The sequence below is a fragment of the Mauremys reevesii genome, linkage group 6, assembly GCF_016161935.1.
Source record: "Mauremys reevesii isolate NIE-2019 linkage group 6, ASM1616193v1, whole genome shotgun sequence".
Classification (NCBI taxonomy): domain Eukaryota; kingdom Metazoa; phylum Chordata; order Testudines; family Geoemydidae; genus Mauremys; species Mauremys reevesii.
Window position 1 is genome coordinate 106,760,308 of NC_052628.1, and position 18,893 is coordinate 106,779,200.

Genomic DNA, 18,893 nt, shown 5'->3' on the forward strand with positions numbered 1-18,893 from the left:
AAACCACATAAAGAATCATGTTTATGTAAGGTTTTTGCTAGAAAGATGCTAAAAATTTTCAAATCTGAGTACTAACCTGTCCCAGTCTTGCTCATACTCGGATCAATAGCACAATTCCCAAACATGCCCACAGTGAAAAGAAACAAACAAAGATTAGTATCTTGAAAATCCCATTTCTAGTCTAACTCTACCCCCCATTAAAGTCAATGGCAAAATTCCCATGGACTTCAATGGCAACACAGTTTTTGAAAATCCAACCCTACATATACAGACAGCATTTACCAACAAAATTATGCAAGATGAAGATAGCATAGGGAAAAAAGTATGCATTTGTTCATCAAACAGTAAGTACAATGGTTCTGAAATTCTACAGACAAGCAAATAAACACCACTAATCACAGAAAGAATGTTTCTTGGACTCTCTATTACAGAAAATGGCCAATCATTTTAAAATGTTTCTCCTTTTATTTTAGTGATTAGCACTTCAGTAAATGATAAATCTAAAAAGCTAAACAGTACCATATTTAAGGATTTCTCTCACTAAGCGTGTAGTAAGGATTGCAATATTGTAAGATAGACTTCCTGAAGAATTAAAGATTTGTTAAATAACTTTAAAAAGGGTTTATTAACAAATGGAAAACTCTAAAGTTATTTTAAGGAGACATGAATTGCTAGGTTTTTACAAGCAATCTCATTTTCCTCTAAGTGGTGGGGCATATTATTCCAGCACAGACATACACCACACTAGAATTGTACTGTAAATACTTCTAGTGAGCTCCATTCCTTTAAATTGGGTAATACCTATTTAGCAGGAGTAATATCTATTTGAAAGATAGCTACAGTAAAATGGCATGAGCATAGAATGTGCTCTGGCTTTTGGAGAAGCCAGCTACTTAGTATAAGAACATACTCTCCTTAAATCCTCTGTATAGATCCATTTTGGCAATGGTTGTAGAAATCACAGAGCTCTGCCTATGTACTAGGGAAAATGGCAGAGTGGAAAGCTGAACACCAAGAAGAAAATTTTGCTGGTAGGAAACAAATTAAGATACCCTGTTACAAAATGGAGAAATCAATCCTTTCGGACTGAAATAAAGCAAGAATTCAAAGAGTTCACTTCTTTATTTCTGGTATGACACAGTATAAGGAGATTCTATTTTGCAACAAATTCCAGTCATGCGGATGCATGGACACACATCCATTATGTGCAAACACCTCTCTACAAATTTAAATGATGAAAAGAATAACTACTATAAAAAAGAAAATATCTTTGTTAAATGTTTAATTGTTTTTAGCTAATATTAATCTGAATTATAACAAACTAAATCCCCACTTTGTAATAATTTCTTCTGGAAGTTTTAGCAGTGCTCATGAGTTTCAGTATTACAAGCTATACCAAATTGAACCAGTTCCAGCCCATGAGGCCAAAATCCTACACTTATGAATCTGAGGCATGCTGGAAAGTGGAGGCATGTTGCCTGCAGTTCAAGGTGGCTCAGAGGCCCAGGTAACACCACACTGCACTGTACTTTATTGTTGCTCCAAGTAGTAACTTACATGCTAGGACACGGATCATCAAACCATAGCCCAAAGTCAGCAGCCCTTGCTTAGAAGACTGATCCAAAGTCCACCGAAGTGAATGGAAAGCCTCTGATTTAATTGGCAATTAATAGCCATTGAAACAGACCATAGACTGGTCACTCCTCTACTAAATCTCTTCAACTAGGTCTCATATCCTGACCTGTTACTGCACAGGTAAGCTAGGGAAGAGACATGAGTGCTTCTCTGTCCTTCCTATCCCTTTCTTTCTCCTCCTGGGGTTCTGCCCGTCTTTCTGGCTCTGCATGTGGAACTGGAAGCATTTCAACGAATGCTACCATGGATTCTATGAAGCTAGGTCAGTGTGGAGCAGGAGTAACATTGGGGGCTGATCAAGAGGGCCAAGAACTGTGAAAACCAGTGTTGATGGGGCAATCAGTATAAGACTGGCCTTGTACTTGCACAGAACTCTGGGCAGAAAGATGGGGGGAGAGAGAGAGAGAGAGAGAGAGAGAGAGAGAAACATAGCAGCCCTTCTGACCCCAGCAGTAAAAATGCATTTCAGTGAACCTAGGCTGTTGTGTTATCCCTTGTTGCAAATAACTCCACTTGGGCAGCTGCCCAGAGCTGGAAAATGGACGTTCCTATGTCTGAGTGACAGGACCACTTGTGGTGATTGAAAAACAACCTGCACAGGTGATCTGCCAATGTATTTTGAGCCCCTGGGCCATGAGGCCCCAGACAGGATTGCTTCCCAACAGAGCAGTGAGGACCAAGCTTCTTCCTTTTCGTTTACATAAAACACAGCAATCATATTGTCAATCAGCACCAATACACCCATTTGCCTGATGTGAGAAAGGAACTCCATGCAGTCTAAACAGATGAGCCACAGCTCCCTGATGTTTATGTATAGACAGATCTTGAGGTGACCAGAGACCCTGTGTTTGCAGGTGTTCCAGAAGAGCCCCCAACCTCACGTCTGAGGCATCCATCACTAAAGTAAGAGTTCTGAGGTGGGGCAAAAGCAACTCCTTTGCATACAATGGGCAGATGTGTCCACCAACCTAGGGAGGTTAAGATGTGACTTGATATGTGCACTAACATGTTTATGTGGTTCTTTCTTGGAGAATATACCTCTGCCACCCAGTCCTGAAGGAGTCCGAGGTGCAGTCTGGTGTACTGGACCACATAAGTGCACACTGCCATGTGCCCCATCAGCCTTAAACAGCTTCTCACCACGGTGAGAGGATAAGCCTTTAAATCCAGAATGAGGCTTTGCATTATTCAAAATCTTGTCTAAAGCCGTAAAGCCCTGGCATCTGTCGAGTCCAGAACTACACCAATAAACTCTGTTTTCTACACTGGAGACAGGACTGACTTGTCTGATTTGATCAGGAGGCCTAGTATGTCAAACGTGGATCAGATTATGTGAATGCTGACCACCGCCAGTGACCTGGATTGACCTCTTATCAGCCAGTTGTCCAGAAAAGGGAATACATGGACACCTACCCTCCAGAGGAATGCTACCACCACCACACCACACAGGGCAGCACTGAGAACAAAGGGGAAGACTGAACTGATAATGGTGTCCGCTGACAGCAAATCCCAGAAATTGTCATTGACCCTGATGAATTGTCATGTGAAAATAGGCATCCACTGGAGCACACAAACACCTACAGTGGAATGGACATGTGAAATCAATCCCTTTTTCATGTGTCCAAGGTAGATTAACTTGTTTTTTGCATAGGCAAGGGTTGGGATAAAATTAAACAGGAGCAGTGATGTGTACTGAAGAAGGTTATTTCCATGTGCCACCTCCCAAATTATTATGCAACTTTTAGCAGTGGATTGCTCTAGTTTTATAAAAGGTGGGTATATTAAATAGATCTGCCTCCCATAGAGCCAAAAAAAATTTCAGCTGCACTGAGGTTTACAATCCCAAAGGCCTGTTTCCGAAAATACTATCAGGCATAGGGCTAATTATTACGAATAATAAATAATAATTTGTACTTCTATAGTAAAGTCTGACTTCTAATATGAAGAATGATGGAATTCTATCAACCAGTAAGTTCCCTAGCCTCAAAAATCTCCTTCCACCACAGTAACAAAAACACAGAAGAGGTCTGAAGAGAAAGGATAAAACAGATCATACCCATTTCAGGTTTAGATCAGACCTCAGACTGTATGCCTACTTTTATCTGGCTTTATTTTTAAAACATACAGCTTATTTATACACCTCTCAACACAAGACTATAAAATCTAGACCTCAATTACTGCGGTAAAATATGCCATTCTGGTGTTAGGAAGGGAAAAATGTAGGGCAGTGTAAATGAGCAGATACCATACAAAGGAACAAAATAAAATCTTTCAAGAACACAAACTAAGAAAACATTACAAAATTTTCTCTATTTTCACTGAAGAAAGTAGGCTAACAGAATCCTAATACAAGAACTATTCTTAGACTCAAATGAGGCTCGTAAAAGGTCTTTTCTTCTTTATAGCCTCTCTTCTTTTTAAAGCTTCTATCATAACCTACAGGAGAAAACAGAAGTTGTGTGCTTTTCCACAGATTTCCTACCTATATAATATATACTCCTGAGAGCATTCTACTCCAAAAAATTAAAAATTCTGCACACATTTTAAAAATTTTGCAAATTTTATTTGTCAAATAAATGTGGTAGGCTCCAGCATGGTATTTGGGAGCACAGGCCACTGGCTTCACAGAGGTGGGAGATCACAGTGCAGCTTCCCCGCCCCAAGACGCGATGAGGCTGCACTCAACCCTGACGCAGCACAAGGGCCAGGCATGCCCCAAAAACACCCCAGGGCCCGGCCCCTCTGTGCCAAGTGCACGAAGTGTGAGCAGGCAGGCTCAGCAAGGCAGGATCCAAGTGTGGAGGAGCTTAGTGTAGGGGGATCCAGGTGTGGGTTCAGAGGGCTCTGTGTGGGGCAATCTGTGTGCAGGTAGCTCAGCGGGGGATCCAGGTGCAGGGGGCACTGGATGCACAGAGGCTTGTTGTGGGGTTCTGGTGCAATGGTAATGAGACTCTTCAGGGGGTCCAGGTGAAGGTGGTTGAGGCTCAGCAGGGGTGAGGTGTTTGAGTGGGGAGGAATAGAGCTTGGCAGGGAGGTCGGGGTGTGGGCTCAGTGGTGGGGTCCAGATGCTGGGGGAGTGGGCTCAGTGGGGTGGGGATCCAGGTGCAACTGGTTGGTGCTCAGTACAATGGGGATCCAGGTGCAGCAGGAATGGGGCTCATCAGGGTGGTTATGGGTGTGTGGGGGTGAGGCTCGGTCAGTGCAGGAATTGTGGGGGGAGGGGGAAAAAGAGTTTGCAGAGCTTCCTATAGCTGGGGGAGAAATCTGAGGGTGGGTCTGACATAACCCCAGATGCCAAGCAGGGAAAGAGGAAGTCCCGTCTTCTCCAGCCCAGCCAGGATTAGCAGCTGAGCCTGGTGCAGGGTGGTAGTCACCAGCCGGGTTTTCCCCCGTCCCACCACCAGCTCCACAGTGATTTACATCTCTGCCAGCTGCCTTGTGCACCCAAAACATACTGGTAAGGAGGGTTATATGGCTGCTCTTGTGGCTTCCCTCTGCTTCCACATCAGAAAGTCATTCTTCTGCGAGGAAGCAAAGAAATCTGCGGGGGACATAAATTCTGTGTATGCACAATGGCGTAGAATTCCCCCAGGAGTAAATACACTACTGACAGTGGGCTAAATTCTGCTCTTAAGTACATTCACACTGCAGTTAAACACTTCTGGCTGGCCTGTGTCAGCTGACTCAGGCTCATAGGGCTCAAGATACAAGGCTGTTTCATGGCAGTGTAGATATTTGGTCTTGAGGTCCAGCCTGAGCCTTGGGACTACACAAGGGGGGGAGAGTCCCAGAGCCCTGATGCCAGCCCAAGTCTGAACTGTAATTAAACAGCCTTGTAGACTGAGCCCCCCCCCAAACCCAAATGAGCTGATATGGGCTGGCTGTGGGTGTTTAATTTCAGTACAGACATACCCTTAGTTGTACCACTAAGTTTGACTTAACTAAGTTGTAGAAAATTTGGTATACTCAAGCTACAAAAGTTCTTTAGAAATTATATTCAAAGGGCTCCAAGTGTAGTTTTATTTAAGTTATAAACTTAGCATAGAATATTTAAAAAGGAGAAGGATCCTTGTATACCTTTTTTGTCTAATGTTCAATAGATATTGCACAAAAAGAAACCTTTTCTTTGTTAGCTGTATCCTTACTGAACCTACTTCTAATTTTAAATCTTAATACTAGCGTAGCAAAATTCTCATGTGGTCTCACATCTCTATGGAAACGTTTCTTAGCAATCAGTTGCCCATGAAGAAAAAGATTCCGGTCCTCCTTGGCCACAGGCAGTATTTGAGCATTCCTAGCATGGTGATACAGACAACTATATTAACCCTATGTCACTATACAAAAATCTTTTCCTGGTACCAAGGAATTCCAGAACATCCTTTAATCCTTTTCCCATCCACCATCAGAAACTGCTGTAACAGAAGAGAAGACTCAAAATTCACTTACTGAAACCAAAACAGGAGATCAGGAATTTTCTGCTAGAACGATATATAATGTCCGTTCCAAAACTCAATTTGTTACAACTCTTATATAATTTTCCCCATATTTGTAATCTAAAGAAAACCAAAGTTAACTACAAAATTTTAAATACACACTCAGAACTGAAGAATGTGTGACACACCTAACTGAATAATAATGTCAGAGCAGGTCTGCAAAATTAAAGATCTTTGCAACTTGTAAATTAAGGGTGTATTCTACAGTATCTTACCACAGCCCCCACTAACATTTTTCTTAATCATTTCCTTTTTAAAAATAAATGTTATGTTCTATTACTTCACATTAACACTACCAAATGGAAAGGAATTTTGGTTCTTGGTCTGTCTGCCATTAAGTGAATTTGGCCTTACAAGCATCTCTTTCACCAACCACAGGTAGAGACCTCACCACCCGCAAACTCAACCCCTCGAATCTGTTCCTCTTTACCATAATGGTGAGTGGCTGAACTGGTAATCTAAAACAGGGTTTCCCAACCTGTGGCTTGGGACCCAAAATTGGGTCGACAGACTGTTTCAAAGGGTTACAAGGCAGCTCCTATGGATCCTGTCCCACAGGGCTGGCTGGGCTTGCTTCCCTGCTCCAGGCACTGCAAACTCTGGGGCCCCAGCACCACTTAGGTTTGGCCGAGATGTTATGACAATAGGAGTCCAAGCCAGCCAAATTTGAGTGAGAGGCACTGTACCCCAGCCAGGTCACAACTCCACTCAGATAAATTTGATTCAGTCACGGGGGACAGGGCCAAACCTGACTGGCACTGCATCCCCAGAGGTTGCAATGTCTGGAGCAGAGAGCCAAGTCTAGCCAGCCCCACAGCACAGGAACTGCAACTGTGGGGTGAATGCCGGGCAGCAACCAACTCCCCTCCCCTCCCAGTGGGTATGACCCAACTGAAACCACGCTAGGGCCTCCACCCCCAAACTGTTTACTGGGTCACGACAGGCCATAAACATTTACAAATGGATCCTGAGCACAAAAAAGGGTTTAGAACCACTGATCTAGAAGACATAGCTGTCTCTTCCTTCAGGTACAGATACAGGTACTGGAGTTCACAAGTAAAGCTACGAGTGTGTCATGTAGGTCATGGAAATCATGGATACCGTAACTTCCATGACTTCTGCAGCAGCTTGGGTGTGTGGGAAGAGGTTCAGGACTAGAGGCAGGAGGTTGGAGTGGGCGGGCAGGGGGCACATACCTTGGGGTGGGTGGCTCCCCGGCTCCCACTGGCATGGCCCTGCAGCTCCTAGGCGGAGGGATCAGGGGACTCCGCGCACTGCCCGCGCTGGCAGCTCCCATTGGTTTTGGTTCCCGGACAATGGAAGCTGTGCAGCCAGTGGTTGTGGTGGGAGCAGTGTACAGAGCCCCTTAGCCCGGCTTCCACTGCAGGGACATGCGGCACCAGATAGGGAGCCCCTGCCAGCCCCGCCAACCCTCCCTCTCCCCAGCACCAACGGGGTCCGAGGCCAACTCCCCCCACGGCACCACCACCACGGTATCTCTGATTAATCAAGGTGAAACAACAACAAGAGGCTTACATGGTGACTCAACAGTTCTTTTCCTATTCCCTGAAGAGAATAGGTCAATCAAGACAACCTATAACAAAAGCACCTATCAGTTTGACTGGCTAAGCAAACACCATCAAAGCAGGAAATGGAATTATATTAAAGCACTTGTTTCTCCAAGTGGTCTTCTATGCTACCCAAGGAAACAGTGAAGTTTTGCTGCTGACACCAGTATCCCTAGGTCTGCAGAGAAGGCATACTGTCATTATCCTGGACACGATGTTTGGCTCATGCCTTCCCCTCCCCCTCTTTTCTGACTGCCAAGATGGTCAGTGCCAAGCAAAGACAATCATCACTCATACTGATCCAGATGTCTGGGGTTCCTAAATAGACATCTGAATAAGTCTCATCAATAAGTCTCATGGATCCTTCTGGAGATTACATTCACCAAGGCAATCTTACTAAACACAGATCCTTCAACATATTGCCTGGAACCCTGAGTGATATCACCTCCTTTAGAAGGACTCTTCCCAGAATCTATATTTCTTACTAAATCCAGAAAGGCATCAATTAATCAAGTTTACAGAGGATTTGGGGAACACAGTCCTACTGTTGTGTACAAAAGGAGGTACATTTCCTACATCTCTTCACTAAAGAGATCTAGCAGAAATTTCAAGATTACTTTGGTTTGGGGTTTCAAGTCCAATTCATCAGAAAGTGCAAGTCTCAGATCTGGAAGCTCTGAGGTCTCACTAATAAAATTCCAACATACTGCTTCAGCCATACATTTCCAGATTTCATAAGTAAGTTTCTCAAAGACATCTACTCCACCCGCTATTAGGAAACCTCAACTTCATATTGCCAATACCCAACAACACTCTCTCTCAGCCAATGGGAGAGGCATCCCTGTCAAGACGGTTTTCCTCTTAGCAGTCTTTTCAGCTAGAAGAGTGGGCAAACTTGGGACACTAATCAAAAAGCCCTTATCTACCATTTTTCTTGACAGGATAGTCTTTATGCCACTTCCTGCATTTGTTCCTAAGGGGAATACTGCTTTTCACTTGGATCAAAGTGAAAACGGGCATTCGCCTGGCACTATTGTCGCCATCGTTGCAAGATATTTATGTACCAGATATGCTAAACCCTCATATGCCCCTTTATGCTTCGGCCAGCATTCCACAGGACATGCGTCCATGTAGATGACACGCATTTAAAAAAAAAAAGTGTTACTTAAATAAGTGACTGAACCCTTTTGGGGGGGGGGATTGTATGTCTCCTGCTCTGTGGTTTTACCCACATTCTGCCATAATATTTCATGTTATGGCAGTCTTGGATGATGACCCAGCATATGTTGCTCGATTTGATAAAACGCAAAAAAAGGTACTAATGGGGGGGATTTCTAAAGATAGTTACAGCACTTGACCCAAGGTTTAAGAATCTGAAATACCTTCCAAAATCTGAAAAAGGATGCGGTGTGGAACATGCTGTCAGAAGTCTTAAGAGCAACACTGCGATGCAGAAACTACAGAACCTGAACCACCAAAAAAGAAAATGAAAATTTCTGTTGGTGGCATCTGACTCAGATGATGAAAATGAACATGCATCTGTCAGCACTGCTGTGGATCAATATCGAGCAGAACCAGTCATCAGCATGGAAGCACGTCCTCTGGAGTGGTGATCGAAGCATACAAACGTTTACATATCTGGCACATAAATACCTTGCAAAACCAACTACAAAAGTACCATGTGAACATCTGTTCTCACTTTCAGATGACACTGTAAATAAGAAGCAGGCAGCATTATCTCCCATAAATGTAGACAGATTTGTTTGTTTTAGCATTTGGCTGACCAAGAAATAGGATTGGGTAGACTTCTTGTCTCTAAAGTTTTGTTTTATTTGAGTGCAATTTAAAAAAAAATCCTACATTTGTAAATTTCACAAGAAAGATTGTACTATAGCACTTGTATGAGGTGAATTGAAAAATACTGTTCCTTTTTTTTACAGTGCAAATATTTAATAAAAAATATAAAGTAAGCACTGTACACTTTGTAGTATGTGTTGTAACTGAAATCAATACATTTGAAAATGTAAAAAAAATATTTATATTATAATAAATGTAAATTGGTATTCTATTATTAACTGTGTGATTAATCGTGATTAACTCAAAACAAATTAACTCACAAAAATTAATTGCTTGAGTTAACTGCAATTAACAGTCCTAGTATAATTCTATTTAAATATAACAAGGCCTTAGAGGAAATCCAATAGACACTTTTGTTTTGTGTCTGTACAGTGCCTAGCACAACAGGGTCCTGGTTCCTGACTAGAGCTGCTAGACACTACGAAAACACAAATGATGCTAATTTTATATAGGGGACAGAGTACACAGCTAATATTTTCCATCCAGAAAAATATTTTGTCAGTTATTTTTCAGGTCTTCAGATGTCTATTGAAGACCCCCAGGTGAAGACAAGGCTCATTTGGCCAGGTGCAACAACTATTTCAAGGGCAGAGCAGGACCATACAATAAAAACGGTCTTGCAGCTACATGGTCTTAAGCCAACTTCCTTTACTTGGCTCACACAAGATACTATTTTTAGCCTCATATGGCACACTTTTTGAATAAAGGTTCTTTTATAGTTTCAATTCTGTGTTCTGCAATAAATCCTTTAAAAAAGGAAAAAAAAGTAGGTTGTGGATAAAATGTTGGTTTGGTTCTCATGACTATTCCCCTCCCTCCTCCCTCAATTTTCTTGGAGAATTTTTATTACTGTTTGCTATTTCCCATCAGTACTAGACTAATGGAACAGTGGGTACCCACATAGGAGAAAGGTAAAATTAGTTTCCTTACCTGTAGTGTTCCCACTGTTCCATTAGAACCCACCCTGTGCTTATATAATTGTTGTTCTAAGCCTCAATGACTTGAAAGAGCACAGGAATAAACATTTCTGGTTTGATAGGAGGAGATCTAGAGAGTGAGTAAGAGAAAGTGTTTTTAGTGAAGCACTTCAATTGTTAATCTTTTTATAAAATTACATATATTTATATATAGGTCCCAGCTGGGAGAAATGTGGGAGCTGACAATCAAGTGGAATGGGAGAAGATAAGAGGGATCTTGAGTCTACCTCAAAAGCATGGAAAGAAGGCTGAGAGAACAGGAGTACTGGCCTAACAGAAAAGCTGATGCCCACTTGGAGAAAGAAAGTTATTAATTTTCAATGGTGTCTAATGGTCAGACTTTCACGTGCCTCAAAAGACTATCCACTGGGAGATGGATATGACCATGCTAACTCCATTTATATTTTAAGGCAAGTTCAATTTGTGTGAAGATATGCTCTGACACAAAACATTGTCAGACTGTGAAATTTGCAGAAAAAAGTTACATTTGTCTGACTGTTCTACTAAAAAGGATAGAGGTTGATATAAATTCTTAGAAAAATACTGAGTGCTGCTTTCTATTTCTTCTATAGGGATTTACTCTTGGATAGTGCTGGTATTTGCAGAGTATTTCAAATTTGTTTTTAATAAGGTCTTTGAGAGAGGGATATATTTGTTATATGATTGTACAGTCCGCCTAGCACAACAGGAACCTAGTCCATACCTGCAAATAAATGATAAAGATACATGTGGACACAATCTGTGGTTTGTCTAGATTCAGAAGAAGCCATCATTTAAAGAGGAACAGAAATCTTACTAAACTCTCTAATTACTGAATAATGTTCTGTGTTTTTCCAAGCAGAAGAATAAGACCACATCACTTGATTAAAGCTGGACCTTGGTGGATTTGCACCACTCATCCTGATTACTAGACAGCTGTTTTGTCTGCCAGGGGATAACTTTATATCTGAAGTTCTCACTACTAACTGAAAAATGCAGAGATCTTGCTCTCCAGACAGCCTCAGAAAAACTGTGTTCTCGGAAGCTCATGCTTTAAATATTTAGCAAGTTCATTCCAGTGAAAGTAGGTAATCATGACGTTCAGGCAATTTCAGACAGTTAAAAAAAGAAAATACAGTTATGATGGTCACTAGCTAAGAATACAAACCTGCTGCAGATCATATTAAAGGAAGCCAAAAGAGTTGATTGTCTCCACCTGCTAGAAATGCACAACTAAACCTTGTGGTACAGACAGTAGAGGAACAGAATTGAAATTGTGTTTGTCGTATGTCTGCGCAAGTGACATCATGCATCCTATATCTTCTAATTCCAGGGTTGCCTCACCACTCCAGTAATTCTCTGACTCATATGAATTGACAATAGCTGAGCGGATGAAACCATTTCCTTCCAGTGGTCACAAAAGCCATTTCCACAAATTTTTATGCGTTTACTTGTGCCAGCATCTCTTTTAAACAACTCTGTTCTATCTTAAAGTTAGTCAGTCTTAAAAATGGATCTTTGAAATCAGAATGATTCACTTCTGTTGCACTACAGTGATATTTTAATCATATCTAGTGCTTTTAAGGTACTATGCAGGATTTTCTTGTAACTTTTTAATCTTACTGATATTTTTAAACTATAATATGGGGAGGAATTGTATTTTATATATATGGATACATGACTTGTTTATATAGATGCATATGTAAAAACTTAACTAACAGATGGTGCACAAAGACAAAACCTGAATTATCCTCAAGCATGAGCACATTAAAAAAACAAAAAAACTACTATCAGGAGTAGCTAAAAGTAGTTATGTTCAGGTCCCCAACAAATAGCAAATCAATTTTTACTTCTCCTAGCAATAATTGTTTTATTGTATTATATTGAAAAAATAAAACTTAAAACAGACACTGCTGATTTAAAGTTTCCTTGAAACTCTGATGAAGAACATTAATTTACCCTCAGCAAAGTATACCTCCTTTATACTCCTGTACAAGGGTATGTGCATCATCCTCTACTATGAAGACTCAAAACACAAAAGCACCATGTCTTATTCTCAGCAATGTAATGGAATATTCAACGTTATTCCTTTAGTTGCTAAAGGTCTGTTTAAACGGAAGGATGCTTTTAATATCTTGGTCCCAATTCTGTAAGCCGATGCACCAGTGAAGACTTGTGTAGAGAAATCCCATTAAACTCTATGGGACTCTGACACAGGGGTCTGTCTGCACTGGCACATTCATTGCAGGTTTCAACCTTTATTTCTTCACCCAATACCCTCATTCCACATTGAAATTCTGGAATTGCTTTCAGTCCCTCAATTGGGGGATTAGCTGTAAAGATTTACATAAAAGGCAGACTGGTAACTTTGTGCATCAATATCACCCTTGAGTCAAATTCATCCAAAGCACCAGATTTTGCTTCCATGAGAGTTTTGTCTCTCCATTTGGACTGGGAGTAATATAAATTTTAAAAACGTATGCTTTACTTATACTCATGTCTTATGCAGCAAAACAGATACAGCAAATCTGATTTTTAATGTCACTTCCTTGTTAAGGGGAGGGTTTTAAGTTTCATAAAGGTGAGCCATAAAAGTTAAATACTTCATAGGAATTCAAGAGTAAGAAAAAAATTCGTGTCACGCCCCAATTAGCCATTAAATCCAAAAGAAATGTGTTATGGCTTCTTAATACTGCTTTTTGGTTGTAATTTTGAACTTGCTCTCTCTAGGATCCAAGTTTCTTCAACAATATTCTTGGTTTACACAAACCAAATAAATTCACATTGTGTCCTCATAACAATATCAGGAGCACTTACTCATCATACTTGATATGATAAATAGCATCTTCATCAGTGTCCATACAGTCTGAATAAGATGTTGAAGGTGCACTGTCCAAATTATTTGTATTTTCTCTAGAATGATCTTGGCTTAAGTTTCCATTAGTCCTTCTGTAAGTATTGCCACTTTTTGCTTGAGCTTTACCATTCTTATGTCCTTTTGTTGCTCGGGTTACATTTTCTATGTGAGCTTCAAACCAGGCTCCAATGCTGACATCACGGGCATCCACCAATTCATTTATCTAAAAATAAAATTTTGAGAAGGAGTTAATGTTTATTGCCTAAAAATCAAGTTAAATGGGAAAAAACAACTGGCTAAACAACTTGGTCATTTTGAGCTAACCTGTACACTCAATTTGTGTAACTAAATTTAAAAAACTCTACATTTAATTTTTGTGCTTTTAGGATAGAATTTTAATATTTGACTCACCCCCCATAATATTCAAAATGATCATTTATAAGTAATTCAACAAAAACTGTTAGGCAAGATAGATTTTTATAAGAAAAATTAGAACAGTAGTCTATCATCGTCCTCCTCCACAATATTGTTCCCAATCATCAATAAAGATTTATGCCTTTAGCAGCTGCCTTCCCAAGGGCAGGCACTCAGAATATTAGCTCACAACCTACAGAGTTTCTAAGACTTCACTGATTCCTCAATAATGGAATAGTTATTTTTCCCTTAGATGTTTCCTTTAATCCTGCACTACACTTGATTCCTCCAGCCAAGAGGACAAGAAAAGGCTCTCCAAACCTACCAAAGCTGTTACCACAGCTAACCAAGATTGAGATTTCCATGCATCTTACACCTCTAAGGGCTGGTCTACACTACCGCTTAAGTCCATGTGACTTATGTCACTCAGGGGTGTGAAAGAGACTCCCCTGTGTGACACAAGTTACATCAACCTAAGCCAGGGGTCGGCAACCTTTCAGAAGTGGTGTGCCAAATCTTCATTTATTCACTTTAATTTAAGGTGTCGCATGCCAGTAATATATTTTAACGTTTTTAGGTCTCTTTCTATAAGTCTATAATAGAAAACTAATCTATTGTTGTATGTAAAGTAAATAGGTTTTTAAAATATTTAAGAAGCTTTATTTAAAATTAAAATGCAGAGCCCCCCCACACCGGTGGCCAGGACCCGGGCAGTGTGAGCGCCACTGAAAAATCAGCTTGAATGCCGCCTTCGGCACGCATGCCATAGGTTGCCTAACCCTGACCTAAGCGCAGTCCACACCAGAGCTATGTTGGCGGGAAATGCTCTCCCGCTGATATTATTTCATCTCCACGAGAGGCGGACGCTATTATGCCAACAGGAGAGCACTCTGTCGACATAGTGTGTTTACAGCAGCACAACTGTGTCGATGCAGCTGGGCCAATGTAGCACTGTAGGGTAGACTTGCCCTCAGAAAAACAACTCTGGACACAACATTTCTAGCTTGTTTTTGAAACTTGAACCTGGATTCAAAACAGCATCTACACAAATCTATCACTCTGAGGGTACGTCTACACTACGGGACTATTCCGAATTTGCATAAACCGGTTTTGTAAAACAGATTTTATAAAAAAAAATTGCGCGCCACACACTAACACAATAAAATCGTGTGTGTGTGTGGTGGAGGTCCGCGGCTATTTTAGCGCTGTGAGCAGGGGGCTGTGGGTAGCTATCTATCCCCCCCCCCCCCCCGCCCCCCGCCCCTCCCATTTGAGATGTGATCCCAGTGCCTGATGGGGCAAAAAAAAGGGCAAAAGTGGTTTCGGGGGTGGGTCTCCTCTCCTCCTCTCTCCCCTCCCCTCCAACCCAGCGGCCTTTGCTTTTTTTGCGCCAGGCGCAGGTGCACCGCACAGCAGCACGCATGGCAAGCATGGACCCTGCTCGCCTCATACATGTTTTAAACACCTCTCGCACACTCGCAGCATATGGCAAACGAACCCCAACCGGCGAAGAAGAGGAAGGCGCGGCGCAGGGAGGCGGATGACAGATGAGATGAGGACATGGACACACGAAAGGACGCGCGCCGCTTCGCTGGCGCCGGCGGCTTGGAGGCGCTGAGAGATCCAGGGCCATTTCTATCATTTTTTTGCCATTTTTGGCGGCGGGACTGACTGTGACTGGTGGTGTTTGTGTGGTGTGTGTGGATGGAACTGGCGATGCTGCAGGGCGTTGCGTAACAGTTGGCACTTTCTTGGACTTGCTTGCCCCCTGCCCCTGTTGCCCCATAATAGCCAGATGACCAAGATGAGAGAGCAGCAGCAGCCCCGAGAAGCGAGTGGCGACAGCAGAAGCGCCCAGACAGCTCCCAGCACAGCTTGCGGTGAGTCAAAATCAAATCATGGCTGGGAAATCTACTGTGCAATCTACTGTGATGCTGCTGCCAAGGCAATCACTGAGGGGAAATGTGCAGGCCATAGTGCTGGGATGTGCAGTGGGGCCTGAGGATGTGGGGAGCTGGGATGGAACCCTTATCCTGCTACCTTGCACCCGCAGCACCAGGGCACCCGGCACACCAGCGAGTTTCTTTTTCAATGGTGGCACCCAGGAAGGGTGCTGCAAGCACACGACGCAACACAACATGAAGTGGAGGGAGGGATGGCAGGGACGCTCACGCCAGAAGCACGCTGTCTATAACTCATGGCAGCAGACAAGGCAGGACTTTACAGCAGAGAAGAAAATAACACTTGGGGATGAAATGCCTGGTGTCGTTATGGGGGGGCCAGCCTGGCCTATCGATGCCCATGCAGCTCGAGGCTGCCACAGAGCCTGGGGGGAGGGTCACCAGCAGGCAGCCACAGGCTGGGCAAGAGCAGCATGGTGGTGGTGGTGGTGCTGGCGCATGGCATCTGGCAATGGCAGCTAACTGGCGCATGGCCTCAACTCTGACCTCCATGCCTGAGCTGCTGCCTGCTGTGTTCTCCTCAATGTCTGTGCTGTTATTGGGGGTTGCATATGGCGGGTGAATCTCTGTGAGAGAGGGGAGCTGCGGCTGGATTACGAGGCTGAAGACACACAGAGACCAGCACCAAAGAGCAAGAGAAGAGAAGCAGAAGCAGAGAAAGAGAAGAATCAGAGGAAGGAAAAAGAAGTGGCAGCTGGTGATGAACACCCAGAAAACCCAACACCCACACCCAGTGATTGATTGACTCTCCCCTTTGAACTCCCCCACCCCTGATTGAAGCAGTCCAAGTAAAAAAACCATTCTAGTTTTTTTTTTATTTTTAAAAATTTTAAGAATTAAAAGTGGGAAAGGGAGGATTTTTTATTTGAGGAAAAGAAAAGAAAAGAGGAAGGGAGGGCATCGAGTAAGGAAAGGAGGGGAGGAGGGAGGACCACGGGGGCGGAGTGGGCGGGCAGCAGGCACGGAGGGCTGCTGACTGGGGGACAGGGGTGGAGGGTGGTGGTGGCTGGGCGAGGACGGTTATACACAGGAGGCAGCAGGCCTCGCCAACATGAAGCTGTGAAGAACATGGTGATGCTGAAGGCATCAGTCCTGATCCCCGCGCTGCTGCCCCCTGCGCCCCCCTGCCCACCGCACATCCAGCAGATCGATCAGCCCCACCCCCCCTTCCTGCGGCCCTCTGTGCCCCCTGCCTCCACTCCTCACGTTCTCCTGCTCCCCCTGCTCTCATCCCTCCCTGCCGCCACTCTGGTCTCTCCTCCCCTCCTCTCATTGATCCACGTCTCTCCCCTCTCATTCTCTTTTCTCCTAATCATCATAAAATATCAGATTCACTCTCATCTCATCTCTCTTCTCTTCCCTTTCTTCTCCGCTCTCTTTTGGGATGGATTTCTTGAGGGAGCTTTTCCCAGAGGCTGCTTCATTTTATAAGGGAGAAGAAACTGAAGACCCAAAAATTGGAGTTACACTAAAAATATAAATAGACATTGTAATTACATAATACATACACATTCCATACAGTGAACTTTTTCATCTACCTTATACATCTGATTTCTGTGATTTCTTAACCAGGATCCATTTACAGCCCTGCTTAACAGATCCTGCCACAGGTCCAGGCATCAGGATCTGCACCATGGCAGGTGCACCCCACGCCAGCTTGCATAGCCACTGTCCTTCTGTCTCCAAATCTGATTTTGACCCCCCCAAGGACATGCTAACTACCACCCTATCACACTAACAAACTTTCTTCTAAACTGTCCCTGGACAAAATCCTCAAAAAAAAACTTCATAAGCAAATCAAAAAAAAAAAGTAAAAAAAACAAAAAATATGCTGCCCAACCACAAAAAAAGAAATCAGAGCTCATAAAAGGCTCTTTGCAAAAAAAAATTTGCTTGCTGCTGGCTGGGGGCAGGGTAATGCTGCTTTCTCTCTGCCATGCTGTCCTCTTCTGCTTGTCTTCCTCTGCAGGGTGGCTCTCTCAGTGCTTCTCCTCTTCTTCTTCCGTGTGCTGGGTGCCCTCCTGGCTGCAGGTTCTTCTCTCTTCTTTTCTTCTCCTTTTCCCCTTCCATTCTCTTCCAACATGGCAGAAGACTCAACACCCTCTATAATTCCTTGTCGATCAATCCATCCACTTCTTTGGGCACTGCTTCTTGCGGTGCATGCATTGCATTGCAGCTTCTTTCCATTTGCTTCCCCCCTTTTCTCTTTTTTTTTCTTTGAGTTTTCCTTGGTGTTTTCTTTTTTTTTTTTTTTTTTTTGCTTTTTTCTGTTGTTGTCTTCTTTTTTCTCCCATTCTGCACCTAAGCGGTTCACTCCCCTTTTTCATCTTTTCTTTTCTTTTGTCTTTTTTTCTCGCAGAACTCAGTTCTGATAGCAAGCTGTGTGATCCAGTGTGATGAGCTCTCCCCATGTGGGGCTGTGTGAAGTCTGTCAGATTTTGCTTTCTCTGCTGGTTCTACTGCGGTCATGAGCTGACTGTGTGTGCTGCTGCCGTGCTGATCCTGCCACAGCTCGCAGTCCATGACGTCCAAGAAGCGTTTGGCCCATTCCTGTCCACCTGGCCAGTGCATCCGATATGTCTCAGAGGGCGGGAGGTGGAGCACTGTGATATAGTTTCCGGGCCAAATAGAGCGATTAGTGTGGGCCTAACGCAACACACGCCAATTTTAACCGTATAAAGCGCTACTCCTCTCGCAGGGCAGGAGAGTTATTAAGAAGAGCCATTAAATTAAAAAAAAATCCTGAATAATGTAATAACCCCATCCACTCTGTACTCTGAGCAAAGAAATATTGTAGCAGTCTGATAGAATGGAGCTGTACCAAATGAAGAATGACATATAAAGGAGAAATATATACTACCAAATTAAAAGTACATTCTAATACTGCTCAGACCACGTTCAAGTTATTTAAAACAAACTTCTGAGATGTGGCTTTTTGTTCCTGCTGGACCCATTTCAACTATTACCACTTTAACAGATGCTTTTCAGGGCTTTATTTAGTTTTAGTTATTTTGCCAAACATCTTTTTAAAAAGAAACTACACTTACACCCTTTTCTTCTTCTGTAATAATACATTCCTTATATAAAGCATTCCCCCCCTTCCAAAACAAAAAATTCTCAAAGTGGGTATCATTATCCCTATTTTTACAAGT

The 18,893-nt window shown here is 42.8% G+C and overlaps 1 protein-coding gene across 4 annotated transcripts in view; it reads right to left on the bottom strand.

Moving 5' to 3' along the window:
• Window positions 1-18,893, bottom strand: part of UHRF2 (ubiquitin like with PHD and ring finger domains 2) — a 163,322-nt gene that overhangs the window by 96,667 nt on the left and 47,762 nt on the right. For all 4 annotated transcript variants that reach the window (XM_039545346.1, XM_039545345.1, XM_039545347.1 and 1 more), the window contains one exon: window positions 13,327-13,589. In XM_039545346.1, the coding sequence (XP_039401280.1) occupies window positions 13,327-13,589 (263 nt within the window). The remainder of the gene's footprint in view (window positions 1-13,326; window positions 13,590-18,893) is intronic.